General features: G+C 38.6%; 1 protein-coding gene across 4 annotated transcripts in view; it reads left to right on the top strand.

The window, feature by feature from the left end:
• The first annotated feature begins 505 nt into the window (after window positions 1–505).
• The window catches only part of LOC122660423 (OVARIAN TUMOR DOMAIN-containing deubiquitinating enzyme 7), a 72817-nt gene continuing 57534 nt past the window's right edge, over window positions 506–15788 (top strand). Inside the window, exons 1-3 of one of the 4 annotated variants that reach the window (XM_043855725.1) lie at window positions 506–662; window positions 13508–13617; window positions 13780–13855. In XM_043855725.1, the coding sequence (XP_043711660.1) occupies window positions 615–662; window positions 13508–13617; window positions 13780–13855 (234 nt within the window). In that variant the 5' untranslated portion in view covers window positions 506–614. Of the gene's footprint in view, window positions 663–13507; window positions 13618–13772; window positions 13856–15788 lie in introns of all 4 variants that reach the window. The other 3 variants (XM_043855726.1, XM_043855727.1, XM_043855728.1) reach the window with 3 other exon arrangements.

Below are 15788 nucleotides of genomic sequence, written 5' to 3'. Positions count from 1 at the left end.
TTTTAAAAATCAGATTAGATTGACTGATCCGGGTTGGAATCGGCTTATTCCGACGGATCTAGATCATTCCAATCCAAACTGAATCGGTTGGGTACAAGATACACAAGCCGATTCCACTTTGGTCGGACCTATCCGGATCCCAATTATGGGTTTTAAACCCTGAGTCTTCGTCAACCAAGACCCTTGTAACCATGTTTTGAAGAATCAGTATTGGATCAGCCGGATTGATCGATTCATATTAGTATCGGTGATCGATACCGATTTTTCGTCGATCCTATTTCGATGGATCTATATGGACAAGGGTAAATTTTTATTTTATTTTTAACAGAAAACAGTGATAAACCTGAACGATCCAGATTGATATGGACTGACCGATCCGATTACTAAAACCCTGCTCGTTTCAACCCCCAAAACAAAAAAAAAAAAAAAAAAAAAAAAATTCCTGGTCGAAACTACCTACCTATAAAATGATGTTCGCACTTTGCACACAATAGAACCATTTGGTCGCACAAGTTTTATTTGGTCTATTTGGTCACCTCCTACAGTTCTAAATTTCCAACCCCTGTCGACGACCTGCAAAATTCGAGCGTGAGCTTTGGACTAAATTTGTCGACATGGTTCAAGCTAAACATCAAAAGATTAAACCCAAGAAGCATGTCCGTGTAAGTCTCGCCATTGCCTTCTTCAGTTCATTCATGCCCTTCTTATTTGATTGCAGTGATTTCGACTGTTGATAAGCTTTTGTCATAGTAATCTTCACGATCGCTTCGCAAGGAATTAATAAATATCCGTAACTATTCTGTAATTTATGTCTTTCTGAGTTTTTTTTTTTTATCGGGTTGTAGTAATTGCAAATGTGGGGTTTAAATCTAGAAGCTATTATCTGTACTTTCATCGGGCGTGAAAAGTTGAAAGCAGGCTTTGTGGTGGTATCTAGGACTTGATAGGATTAGAACATTAAGGAACAATGCGAGCCTCGTAACTGAACTGCTTCAACGCATTAGTAATTTATCCGTGTTAGATAATGTAGAAACTTGCGAAGGGCGAATCATCTGTGTTTTTTTTTTTTTGGTAGTTTGCGCTGGTATTTGTCTGCAAACTGAAGTGGTTTTCTGGTTGATCAAACATGCTTATTGGTATCAGTGTTTTGTTTTACTATTGAGAGCATTAAAGGAGTAATCTTCTTATGGCTGTAACTTTGTTATGGGGCCCTGCATAATATGGGTGAATGTCCTCCGCCAAATTTGACCTATCCTTTTTCTTTCTTTTATTGATTTGAATTGGTATTGATGCAAACACAATACTTGACAACTTGATGAAATTGAGGCTTTTTGGATTCGGAGGGTTGTTTTGATAGAATATCCCCTTGTCGTATATCTATGAGATGCTTTTTGGGTTTATAATGAAACTGTTGCTGATTATAAAATGAAAGAATATCCATAAAGAGATCTCTTTTAAGTGAATATGGGGTGTTGGCAATCTGCATGGGAAGAAAAGAAAAAAAACCAAATACATTCATACTGGTGATGCTGAATTCTTGGTTATAATAATATGCTAGATGACTTAGGGGCCAGACCAAACTTGGATTTACTAGTCTACACATTAACTTGGTATAAAAGGCTTTGCTGAATGATGTCATGACTCATAAAGAGAAAAGAAGTTAAAGAAAATAAGTACTGAAAGCCCCACAAAACAAAATCGTTGTCATGGACTTAAATGTTTCCTATGGTTTGGACATAACAGGCCCATATATTGTCAATGTACTGTGATTGCTAATCAAAGAAGCTTTGAAACATTAAACATCAAGAAATATCTAGCACATGGTTGACATAGGAAAATATTGCGTTATCATTTTTTGCACTGTGTACTCTTTAGCTCATTGAAACCTTCTGCATCATTCTCTCCCGGTTGAAGAAATTCCAACTTCATTTTCTTTTATGAGGAACAACAGTGAAATATTTTTTTGAAGAAGGAAAATATGCAGAAAGTCAGTGGAACAAAACAGTTCAAAAATCATATGAAACTTAGAATAATAGCCAACGAAGATAAAATACAGCTCAGCTCCATCCACCTCTTTTCTTATCTAACTCATCGGCCAAGGCATTTAATTTCCTAGGTATCCATTTGTTTAGATGTTCAATCTGCAGGCAACGGATGGAGCTTCCCAACGTCAAGTTTTGAAATGTTGGAAGTATTAGCTGTGCTTTGGATTTTTTTAAGGCAGTGGCTGTGCCAGGGACTCTTTAAGTTCCTGGTCTTATGCATTTTACAGATCCAATTTTTGAAATAAACCCCCCTCCAAAAAAAACCCTGTTTGGTGAGCTACCTGCATTTTGGTTTGAACTGAGTCTTGTGCTATGTTGCCTTTTAACTGATTTCAAAGCTTGTTCTCCTTTATCTGCTACAGATATAAAATGAAGAGTAGAGTTGCTTTACCAACTGCCTCTTTTCCTATTATATGTGGCAAACAAAGATAAGTTAAAGAGCTAGAGTGGGGGACATGCTCTGTTATTCCTTTTATATCCTCTCTCTCTCTCTTTCTCTTCACTGGACGGGAACCTATGAGGATTGAGGAATTTTCGAATAATATAGTTGCAAGTTCTACAGTTAATTAATCTACAGATGGACTTGTTGTACTAAGTTATATATATATGGAATTTTCTCATTGACACCCCTAAGGTGTCAAATAATTTATAACCTTACTTTTTTGCCCTTTTAGTATGATACACAATGTCTTTTCCAATGACACCTTTTGATAATGACATAATGATATGTCACTTTCAAATTATTTTTGAAAACCCTATTATACCCCTATTTTAAAGAACTTTTGGGAATAAGACAAGGGGAAATTAAAAGAAGGTGCCAAGTTCTAAATACACCTATAGAGGTATCATTCAAACACTCCCTATATATCTATCTATATTGTATAAGGGTAGAACCATCCTTAGGGTTTCTCTAGTGTTGCCCTAGGGGCATTATTGTACTTGTACCTTATATCATTTTATTATAAATAAAGTTGGCTGGTTTCTCATAGACATAAGTCACAATTCCCTCAAAGTCCTCAGGTATATTTATTGCGTCATAAAAATGAGGTATTTCTGTGTTTTCAAAGGTTTCACAGCATGGTCCAAGCCCAATTTGATGCTAAAATAACAATTCTTTGAATTGACAATGGAATCGAGTATAAGGATGGGGACTTCCAATCTTATCTTGTTGACCAGGGTATCATACACCAAACCAGTTGTGTTGATATACCTGCTCAGAATGGTGTGATGGAACGCAAAAACCGTCACCTTCTGGAAGTTGTTTGTTCCCTCATGTTTGAGATGCATGCCCCTCCTTGTTTTTGGAGTGGAGCTGTTCTAACTACAACCTACCTTATTAACCGAATGCCCACTCGTGTGTTAAAGTTTCAATGCCCCTTTCTATTCTTCAGGGTTCTTCTTCCTTCGTTTTTCCTCCCAAGGTTTTTGGGTGTGTTTATTTTGCTCGTAACCATCACCTTCATGGCAAACTTGATCCCAGGGGATCTCAAATGTATATTTATTGGTTACTTTGCTACCCAAAAAGGCTACAAATGTTATCATCCACTTTCCCTCTGTTTCATGGTTACTATGGATGTGATCTTTCATGAGTCTGAAGCTTATTATTCTCCCTTGACACCTCTTCAAGGGGAGAACAATATTATTAGTGCAGATGTGTCGATGGTTTCTCCACTTGATGGGCCGATATTTCAAAAGCAAGAGAATGGATCTATTCAAGGGGAGTCTATACAGCCTCAATCATAATTTCAAGGGGAGTCGATATCATCTCCTAAGCCTCTACATGTTTATGGGCATGTTCAGAACAAGCAAGTTGATACTAGTACTGCAACTGTGTCTACTCTACCTAGTCAACTGCCTTCCTTTGATCCAGGATCCATAGTTCCAACCATTCCATTAAGTAAGTCTCTTTCCCTTAGTGATCATGCTGATCCTTCTCTTGATTTACCCATTGCTATTCGGAAAGGTAAACGAACTTGTACTCAAGATCCTATTTCTCATGTTGTGTCTTATGATTCTCTTCCACCATCCTATTGTATTTCTGTGTCTTCCATATCCTCTGTTTCCATCCCTCAAAATTGGTAGGGGGCTCTAGCAAACCCACGATGGAAAAATGCTATGAATGAAGAAATAAGGGCTCTTGAAAAAAAATGACACATGTGAATTAGTCTCTCTTCCTCAAGATAAGAAAACTGTAGGTTGCAAATGGGTTTTCACAGTTAAACAGAACACGGATGGCACTGTGGATCGTTACAAGGCTAGGTTGTTGCAAAAGGCTTTACCTAGACATATGGGATTGATTATCAGGAGACCTTCGCTCCAATTGCCAAGATGAACAATATTTGAGTTATTCTTTCATGTGTTGTTAACTTGGGATGGCAACTACAACAACTTGATGTCAAGAATGCATTTCTGCATGGGGAACTGGAGGAGGAGGTGTATATGAAAATTCTTCTTGGCTTACTTAACAAAGATACTCAAGGAAAAGTTTGCAAGCTAAAATGGGCACTATATGGGTTGAAGCAATCACTCAGGGCATGGTTTTGCCGTTTTCATAAGGCTATGGTATCTGTTGGGTATAAACAAAGTAATGATGATCACATATTATTTATCAAGAACTTAGGTGATCACATTACTGTTCTCATTGTCTATGTTGATGACATTGTTGTCACTGGAAGTGACCCTACAGATATATTTAATCTTAAGTCTTATTTGGGAAAAGAATTTGAGATTTAAGACCTGTGATCTCTATGCTACTTTCTTGGTATCGAGGTTGCCCGCTCATCCAAAGGTATCTTTCTCTCTCAATGAAAGTACACTCTTGATCTATTATCTGAGTTTGGAATGCTTGTGTGTAAGCCTGCAGAGATACCCCTTGTAGCTAATGTGCATCTCAGAAATAAAGATGGAGAGCCAGTTGACTAGGGCAGATATCAAAGATTGGTAGGCAGGTTGATTTATCTTTCTCATACTTGTCTTGACATAGCCTATGCTGTGAGTTTAGTTAGTCAGTACATGCACGATCCCTATTCTACTCATATGGAGGCAGTATTTCACATCTTGCAATACTTGAAGTTTGCTCCAGGAAAAGGTCTTCTCTTCTCTCCTCATGATCACATGCGTGTTGAAGCCAAGGTACTATATCTCGCGATATATCGGTATCTCGGGCCTACCGAGATACCCGAAATATTCGAAATTTGGCTGAAATATTGCATTTTTTCTGCAATATTTCGGGGGTCCATCTCGGTGGGTATTTGGCCATATCTAGGCATGATACTTCATGGACACCCTTATTTAAGCTAAATGAATACATTTAAACCATAAATTGCAAAAAAATGAACTCAAAGTGGTGTTTTGGGCTTGCACCCTTGATTGACAGTAAACGGTCGCCGACCCTAATGTATAAATAGTTAAATACACATTGATTAGGCAGTTAAAGACATAAAAGAAATTTAAACAAACTAATTAAAACTCATAAGACATAATTCATAAATCATATTCTCATAAACTCCATAATAGTCAATAACTTAATACTCAATAGCTCAAATGCTCAATAGTCAATTAATAGGCAATAGGCCCAATACACAAAGTGTCAAAGTCACAAACTCACAACTCACAAGTTCACAAATCAGTAAAATCACAACTTACAACTTACAAGTTACAAGTGCTAATAATAGTTGTTGTGCCTTCCTGGATCAACCCCACTCATGGCCCGCTGGAGTTGACGTCCATTGTTCTCTGTTTGAAGGACATATGTGGACCACGGTATAGTTTCGGAGAAGAACGAGTGTAGTCATCCACAAGTGTCATGTAAATGGAGTCATCAACATATTGTAGGTAACCTATCCTAGGATATGGGCTAGGGTTACCAATCGATCCAGTCTGTGAAGAAGATGATCCAGTATGATATGACGTCGGCGCCGGCGGAAGAGGCGTTGGCACTGGCTGCATGTATGGCTGGTGAGGTTGGTAGCTAGGGTATGCAAAGATGTCATCTACAAAAGATGATCCAGTATGTCCCTGGGACTGGGACTGGTAGTCATAGTCCCCTACCCCACTAAACTGCCCATATGATCCATATCCATATCCACCGTGAGGTTGTGATGCACTATAATCCGATGACAATGGAGTGGTATGTGCGTCAAAAGATGGGGCACGCCAATGCCAGTCGGTCCTGCCTCTCTATCACCCATACTCAAATTGCCAACAGAGCTAGATAAGTCATCAATGTCCATATAATCAGCTTGTAACTGTGTTTGTCAACCCCTACGCTTCCTGCTGAATGGTTGTATGGGGGGTCTTGAGGGTGGGGGTGCGGGGTCACGTGCACCGTGGTCCGTATCTTGTGTGGCATGATCAAATTGTGTCTCTTCAGTGAATCAGACAGGCTCTACAGGCGCCGTATCCTTGCCTACCACATAACGCTCTCACATTCCACCAAAATCTTCACCATCACCACCACCACCACCACCACCACCACCATCATCATCATCCGAAGACCTAGACCAATCATCATCATTAGCAACATTGCTACTAGTGGGCTGGAATGGTATGGGTGAGGCTTCCCGTGCATGTATCTGACCCTCGTCAGCCATATAATCATCCACATCAGCACCAATCTCGGAAGCTATCACGGGGTCGGGCCTACCTCCCTCCTGATCCAACACTAGCTCACTTCTATCCCTCACCCACATCCACAATAGGGTCCTCATCGTCTGAGTCAACTTGAAAGATGTCGGCGAGGTCAATAGTGCCCCTCTGTCCCTCATGTCTCATACGTATGTGTTGCAGTTTCAGCCTCAAGTTGTAGTGCACATACACCATGTCAGATAGACGTTCAGACCCCAATCTGTTGCGCCTCTTGGAGTGGATGAGCGCAAAGGTACTCCAGTTCCTCTCACAGCCAGATGCGGAACATGTTTGGGTAAGGACTTTGATTGCTATTCTTCTTAAATTCTCAGCCGATTCCCCATACAACACCCATCATTCAGCTGCATTACAAGTTTACAACAAAAAAAGACATGTGTCAAATGTTGTTTCAACTTTCAAATTTCAATATATATGTAATTTAAAACTTAAAAGAATTACCAAGCATCACCGCGTGCTGCGCTGTATTGCAAAGATCGCTCCAAAACTTCCCAATGCATCCCTAAATATCTTCATCTACACCCATGTGGAAAATTAGTAAGTACTTCTTCACTACTTGTTTCACAGCATCAATAAGTTGAGTTTCCAAATGAATTCTAAGACTCACCTCATTGTTGCAAATAGCTTGTAGTTGACCATCTGGCTCCAACTTCTTCACTACTTGTTTCACAGCATCAATAAGTTGAGTTTCCAACCCAAGCCTATTATTATATTGATACTTGGGGTTCAAGTAGTATGTTGAAATTTGACATATAGAAATGAGATATTGTCAAATGCATAGGTAATTAGTAAACAAGGTACTAAAACTCGGGTCTCGGTGCCAACTCGACTCTTGGAAAAACTGAGACGAGTCAAGATCTCGCCGAGTTGGTGCATTTTTTTTTTTTCAACTCGAAGCCTCAACTTTGGGTCGACCCGAGATTTGGACCCGAGATCCGAGATCTAGCCGAGATATGTCGAGTTTTGTTCAATTAGGTAAGGTATTTAAGTGGTAGGTGGGTTAAAATAATGGGTCGAAATCGAGATCCAACCGAGATCCGAGATCTCACCGAGATCTCGGCGAGATATTGCACTTTTAAGACTCGCAGGCAATCTCGTCTCGGGATTTCGAAAATCCGAGAAACTCGGCGAGATCTCGAACCTTGTTAGTAAATAGTAATACTATGAATTAATTACATAAAACAAATTTACTCACCAGCTTTATGCAGTGGATGCATAAGTTGATTCTCCCAGTGAGCATTGATGATATCCAAGAAGTGCTTGCTACTGCGAGGAGCCACACTGTAGATACTATCTTTCATCAAGTCTATTGCAGCATATAGGACTGGCATGGTTAGGCCCTTGAGAGCGGAGTCAGCAATATGTAGAACTTTAACTACTGGCTCCAAAACTTTCACCACTTTGCTTAGTTTTGTCCAGAAGTACTCAGATGACATGGTTGCTTGTGCTTCCCTCCCACTTGCAGTATTGGAACCCTTCCATCCAAACCACTCCTCAGAAGCAAACATACTTCTCAGCCCGGCCTTCTTTGTCTCAATGCTTTTTAGGGCAATGTAGTTGGTGGCAAATCTTGTGATGCCAGGCTTAACCAAATCACCCCCACATTTTTCCCTCAATAGATTGAGTGCATAGGAGTGGTTGTATGCAAAGTTGGTGACTTGTCTTGCACTTTCAACCACAGTCTTTACCAACTTTAACTTTCCCATATCCTTTTTAGCATTAAATCAATGCAATGGGCTGCACAAGGAGTCCAGAAGAGCCGGTACTTACTGTTGTTCATCATCTTCTCATCGGCCAGCTTGAAGTTGCTTCCGTTGTCCGTTACAATCTGGATAACGTTCTCAATTTCCACATCTTTTTCAACTACTTCCTTTAACAATCTGTAAATGTATTTCACATCCTTTATCTCTTTGAATGCATCCACAGATTTGAGGAAAACTGTCCTCCCATCACAATAAACCATAAAATTGATGATGGACTTTCTTGTAGGCCCAATCCATCCATCTGCCATTACAGTCACCCCATATGTCTCCCACATACTCCTCATCTCCCTAATGTACTCATCAATCTTAGACTTTTGTTGAGGTAGATAAACATTCATTACCTCATATGGGGTGGGGCCCTTGAATCTTGGGCCAGCCTCTGCAATTGTATCTATCATGGTATCATAATGGGGGCCTTGTGCAGTGTTTGCTGGGATGGTATGGTATAGCATCCATTTAGCTATTGATTCTTTAACCAACCCTTTCATCCCCTTCCATGCTCCTTTGATTCTTAGTTGACTACCTCCTTTCTCCCTATGCAGTTTAGGATCTAATGCTGATGGTGGTAGTGGTACTGATAGAGGTGTTGGGGCTGCCCTCACACTTTATGATCTTTTAAAAGGATTGAAAGATCTAGAACCTCCATATGTGCCAGCTCCTCCACTACCCCCTACTCTCTGTCTCTGCTGATCATCTTGAAAACTAACTCTACTCCTTGAAACAGTCCGTTGAAAATCCCTAGCCTCCTCTGCTGTTTGTATATCATCAGGTGCTGCAATGTCCTCATCAACATCATCAGAGGAGTCATCATCATCATCATGATATTGTCTTCCTCCTCCCATTGAACTCCTTACTGTATCCTCAAGTTGTTCTCTTATCCTCTGCTTGTCAGCCTTCCTCTTCTTCTTTCCCCTCAAACTGTCACCAATTTCTCTAGCTACTTGAGTAGGGACCATATGACAATCTACAACATCTTTAGATCCTCCAGTCAGATGTTGTTTAAGTCTACTGGACCCACCTCCCAAAAACTGCATGTGACAATAGTTACATTGGGATTTTCTCTTATCCCCATCAATTGGAGTGCCATGTAACCATGCAATGTCACCCCTATGCTGGCTGGCTGGTCTCTCTTGTTCTCTCTGTTCTCTTTGCTCCCTCTGCCCCCCTCTGTTGACTACTTTCCCCTACCTTTTGCTTGCCCTTCGCACGTTGTCTTTCACGATCCTCCATAATAATACTTGTTTACTGCAATGTAAGTAAAACAAATAATTAAAAACTTAATGTAGAAGCACTTCAATTTAGACTTTTAGAATACTAACACACTTGTATAGCTATTTATTATTTTTCACCTAACCCTTTTATTTTTCTCATAATTAAAAATAATTTTTTATATATAATTTTAATATAAATATTGACCTAACACAACAAAATCGAAAATTATTAAACATAATATATATCTAATGCATTTCAAAACATGCAGAAATTACTTTCATATTTTTTCAAACCTAAAACTCATATTTTCCTTATTTATTTCTTTTATTTTTTAAATAATTTTCTTAATTTTTGAAAATTAAAATAATTATTTATGGGCAGAAAAATAAGTTCGGCACCATGAAGCCGTAGATCGGCCATTGGTGTCTAACATATATTTAATTCATCCCCATCTAAGTTATATTACCCCTAATTTTTTCCTATTTTAGTTGTAGGAAAATCAAATTTTAAAACCAGAAAAAAAAAAAAACATGGAAAAAAAATTTCGACATCGTGAGATTGTAGATCGGCCTCTGGTGTTTAACATATATTAATGTCATCACCATACAACACGTGTTGAACATACTATTTTAAAAAAAATTAGTTTTAGGGAAAAAAGAATTACCTTAAATAATGAAAAATGCTTGGAGGATGTGCTTGGATGAGGCTCCGACGTGTTTCCGGCGATACTGCGTCGAAAACTATGAAGAACAATGCTTGGAGAGTGGAAGAAAACCAAAGAGAAGAGAAGAAATGAGGAAAGAAGAAGAAAAAATCAGAGCTGTGGAGGTCTCGGTCGATATTTGGCCCAGGTCACATGACTTTTAGTGGTCATGTGCTTTGTTTCGTCGATATATCGGTTTATACCGAAATGCTACGAAATATACCGAAATGCTAAGAAATTTCGACCGAAATTTGATACTTTTTCATTTCGCATATACATCTCATCTCGGACCTCATGAAATTTCCGAAATATGGCGAAATTTCGCCGATATATCGCGAAATTTAGTTCCATGGTTGAAGCTTTTGCAAATGCAGATTGGGCTGGTTCTCCTGATAATAGGAGGCGACTTTATGGTACTGTACTTGTGTTGGTGGGAATCTTGTCACTTGGCGTAGCAAGAAACAGGTTGTGGTTGCTAGATCAAGTGTTGAAGCAGAATTTTGTGCTATGGCTCATGTTATTTGTGAGTTGTTATGGCTGCAAAGTCTTCTTCAAGATCTCAGTGTTTCTGTCCAACTTCCTATGATTTTTTATTGTGATAGTAAATCGGCTATTAGCATTGCTCATAATCCAGTTCAACATGATAGGATGAAGCACGTGGAGATTGACCGCTGCTTCATCAAGGAAAGACTTGAACAAGGTATTATCTGTATGGCATTTGTAAAGTCTGGTTATTAGTTGGCTGATATGTTTGCTAATGGTCTTAGTAGTAAGGTTTTTCATCCTATTGTGTGTAAGTTAAGCATGTGTGATATTTATGCACCAACTTGAGGGGGAGTGTTGTAATATGGGTATAAGGGTGGAACTGTCCTTAAGGTTTCTCTAGTGTTGCCCTAGGGGTATTATTGTACTTGTACATCATATCATTCTATTATTAATAAAGCTGGCTGGTGTTTCATAGACACAAGTTACAATTCCCTAGAAGTCTTCATATATATATATCTTTATATCTTATAATTCAATTAACTATCAAAATAATGGGTAGAAAAAAATATTGCTTACCATCCTCATGGCAATAGTTGAAGCTTCACTAATATTTGCAATGGAATTGGCAACACTATATCTCTAGGACCTAACTTGGCCTTTGTCCTACAGATTTGCATGATGGGTAGGGATTATGCACTCTGAGAGAAATTCTAGTGAAGGATCTAAGCATATTAAGTTGAACATTAGCCCATGAGTTGGGAAACCTAGATAATGCGTGCTAATCCTGAACCAGCGAGATCCAGTGGGAGATTAGCTTGCAACTGATGCAGGGCTTCAGCTAGCCTGCCAGGCCCAGCCCAAGCTGCAGGCAGGTCCTTGCTGTGCCAACCTGGCCCTACTGAGTTTATTTTATATAGTTCTTTTTGGGTCCATTATTTTGGAACAGCTGTTGGAGAAGACTTTTGGTATTCTTAGTGTCTTTTAGAATTCCAAGAGTTAATTAATTTTCTGAGTCTTTTAGAATTCCAATAGTTAATTTTCTTGGTTTATGTTTCCTATGTATTGGGGGTAGGGTTCAATGTTTTAGGTTTAGTTTTCTATGTCTTGGGGGCGGATATCTATGTCTAGGAATTGTTATCTATGTATGAGGTTTTGGAATTCTAAGGGTCTCTTTATTGTTATTTTGCTGTATTCAAGATTTCCATCTCTATATAATGCAAGTACAGGCTGCTCTCAAAGGCAACCTAGACTTTTGAAGAAAAAATTCCTCTTTTGAGAACCCTTGTGAGAAACAAGAGCTGTGAGACTCAGCAACTCAGGTGGGACTCCTGCGAATTGGCCTAGGTGGGACTCTTATGGCTGGTAGACTGGTGGGACTCTAGCTCTACAATCTAGCTATCTATTTTCATACCTACCTATTCTCTTCCAGATTCGATCTTGGCTTGCTTACCCTCTCGGGTTTGCATCAGCAACAGGATCATAGGAAAAAAGGACAAACCAAATTAGGAGAAATTTAAGTAATTCAAAGAGGACTTGTCTGATTATGCTCAAATTCTGGTCAAAGACTGTTCTTAACTGGATAAGTAATCCTGTCAAGTTTGGTCTGAATCTGATGGACAGATCCACAGATATGACACAGTCCTACTGGGAGGAGGATAATTCAAGTTCTGCAGAATCGCAGAACAGAATGGGGGTTCATACCAGTGATTTGTTAAGGCTTTAACAGTTGAATAACCAGTAATGGAAAGTAGGAACAGAACAGCCAAAACAGATTCAGAAATATGAAGAGTTAACAAATCCTAGTTGCAACAGGATTTCTAGTATTAATTGGAAAGTTCAGATTTTGAAACCGTCACAAGATTCAAAACTAATAGTAGATTAGAGAACTGAAATCAAAATTCAGAGGTCGTCAATTTTAAAACAAGAGATTTGGAGAAATCCAAGTTGGAGTAGGAAACTACAATTCAATGGGAAAGATATTTTTTAAAACAGTTTATGAAATAAGGATTTAAAGGGATGAACATAATTTTAGAACTAAAATAGAAAAGAATTCAAAGAAAATATATGATCGGGAATCACAGCCAGTACCCTAATCTTGAAATCACCACCAGGGAGTCCACTGAATCACCACAACAGGGAGCATTCTGAATCACCACAGAACCAAAGTCCAAAGGCAAAATCCAATATTTCATTACTCAAATTTATTTACAAACTTATATAAAGACTTAAAATAGGACTCAAACTATGCCTAAAACTCCTTCAGCCAATAGCTTACCTTGGAGGTAGTCTAAAATGACTAAAACTCTGCATAAAATAAAGGAAAGTAACTTAAAACAAGGTTGGTCTCATACAGACCTAATCCATAGTAACAATTAAAGGTAAAGGAATAGGACTCTAAGTCTCTAACTAGACTAACTATTCCAATAAAACCCATTGGACCAAAGGCCCAACATGTATGGAACCGAACCCAAGACCTATTTCCACTAAAATAAACCCACTTCTGTGTTTTATCTGCATTACTGGATTATATGGCTGGATTCTTATTTGTTCATGGACTTCTGACAATATCTTCTACTGGTCTAGCTCCAGTGATGCTCAATCTGTTCATCTGTTAAATCTTTTCCTAGAATTTTTAAGCATGACACTATTTTGAGCAGGTAAAAAAACATGGGAAGCAAACTGACATTTCAGAGTTCCGGTCTCAACTTGATGCTTTGGGCTTAAAAATTATTGAAGTAACTGCAGATGGTAACTGTTTCTTTAGGTTAGTGCACTGTGGACAATTACATGTTTTATGTTCATGCTCATTGGCTTCTTTCTCTAGATCAACCTAAGTTTCTTCATTTTGTCTCTTTGTTGAAGTTTATTTGTATTCATCAGGTTGCAATTCTCATAATTTAAGTTGATCGTTTTCGATAGTTTGCAGGGCTCTAGCAGATCAATTGGATGGCAATGAGGAGGAACATGGGAAGTTTCGACGTATGGTGGTGCAGTATATTCTGGTATATACAATTTACTTAAGCTGTAAAAGATTGATAAATTTGTAAGCTTTTTTATTTGACTTATGTTTGTATTCATTTCTTCATTTCATATATCAGTCAATTTCCTATTGAATACTTTTTTTTTGCATTAACTTGAATACCCATTTAAGAACATCTATAGTGTTTCCAAAAAAATAGCTGGTCCTGCTAGCCCAGTTTTTGTTCTCCAGTTGAAGTTAGTGCCACCTAACCATAGATAGAAAAGTCTGGTCCCCCCCTCCCCCCTTTCAAGTCACCTGGCATCTTCTCCACCGCCTTTTCCACTATATCAATACATGCTTCTTGTCTGGCTATGATAACCTTGACCAACTGTGGGACTTAACTGAAAGCATAATGGGTGTGTACTAGATCTTTGTTCCGTGCATGTTTGGCTGCTTAAACATAAATTGAGCATATTTTAGCTACTTAAATCTAGTGTGAGTGGATGCTTGTTATGACTAGTGTTATAAAAGTGAAACTTTATTGGAAGGCAGGTTTGATGAGACTAAGAACATCTCTTTTGATTCTTGAACGATATAAAGTATGGGGACGGAGCATATTCTAATTGAAATGTGGTTTAGGGTGTAAGTTGCCATGTTGAAAAAAATGAACCTATGTGGAAGAAAGCCAAAAGAAAGAAGAAATTTAAAATTATCTGTCAATTAATATTCTTTAAGAAGCTTGTTCTAGTGCCAAAGTGATATCCTGGTATGGCAAGGGAGTGATTTGGTGATCTCTTCCATCAAAATGAAATTGGGGGCAGAAAGGCTGTCTCTACAACACACGAGACACGACTTGGACCAAAAGAGTAATGATGACTCAATTCAATTTAGGCAGAGGTACAGACAACGGAAGAAACCTTCTGAAGTCCTTTAAGAATGATGTTTGAATTAGAATTGAAAGGAGAAATTAAAGGAAGAGTTTCAAATGGAGTGGGGTTTCAATGAAATTTTAAAAGATTGATTAGCTTGGGCAAATGTAAGGGTTAGAGAGATGTGATCTTCCTCACTGTTTATGGGATGCGACTGTTATGAAAGGTGATTTTTGAGGGGATGGAAATTTGGTTCAAGGATCCAATTAATTTTGGTTTAAGATGGGGAATAATTGATTGGTTGGGTTGGTTATCATAGGAATTGAAGATTGATGGATTTTATATAGGTTGATAGTGAATTAAATTTATGACAAATCCAAGAATTGAAACCAATATCTGTGAATGTAGAAGAGAAGAGAAGAAAGGCCGTCCATATGGCTAGACTCGGTTAGTCTAACCATTAGGGCAGCATGTTTATTTATATATAAACTTTGTATAAATACAAGGACAATAACCCTAATGGTAACTAAGAACAACACTTGCAAAGAATCATAAACAACCCCCTGACTGGAAAAGTATCATTACAAAACATCTCAACTGTAAACAGCCTTGGAATTAATGCTTAGATGATCTGATCGATCATCCCAGCCTCTTATTTATAATAAAAACAAATTACAGCAAAGATAGGAAGCCCCCCAAATCCTATTCCTACTAGGAATTCCCACTATAACTAGGAATCCCAATCGTATAGGGGAGAAAAACAGGGAAAAAACAATTAAAAATTAATCAAACTAAAATAAGAAAGGAAAGCCAACTAGGACTAGGTTACCCCTAGTGGGTAAACGTAGCCTTTTCTCAACACTCCCCCTCAAGTTGGAACAAAGATGTCGATCATGCCCAACTTGACTAGATTGGGATGAAACAGCTTCCCAGACAATCCCTTAGTGAAGATATCTGCAAGTTGATCAGTAGACGTCACAAAGGGAATGCAAATCAACCCTTCTTCTAACTTCTCTTTGATGAAATGCCTATCCACCTCAACATGCTTGGTACGATCATGCTGTATTGGGTTGTGTGCGATGCTGATTGCAGCCTTGTTGTCAC

This window comes from Telopea speciosissima, chromosome 4 (assembly GCF_018873765.1).
Source record: "Telopea speciosissima isolate NSW1024214 ecotype Mountain lineage chromosome 4, Tspe_v1, whole genome shotgun sequence".
Lineage (NCBI taxonomy): Eukaryota > Viridiplantae > Streptophyta > Magnoliopsida > Proteales > Proteaceae > Telopea > Telopea speciosissima.
The sequence above is the reverse complement of the archived record's forward strand: the minus strand, read 5'-3'. Positions and strand labels throughout refer to the sequence as shown.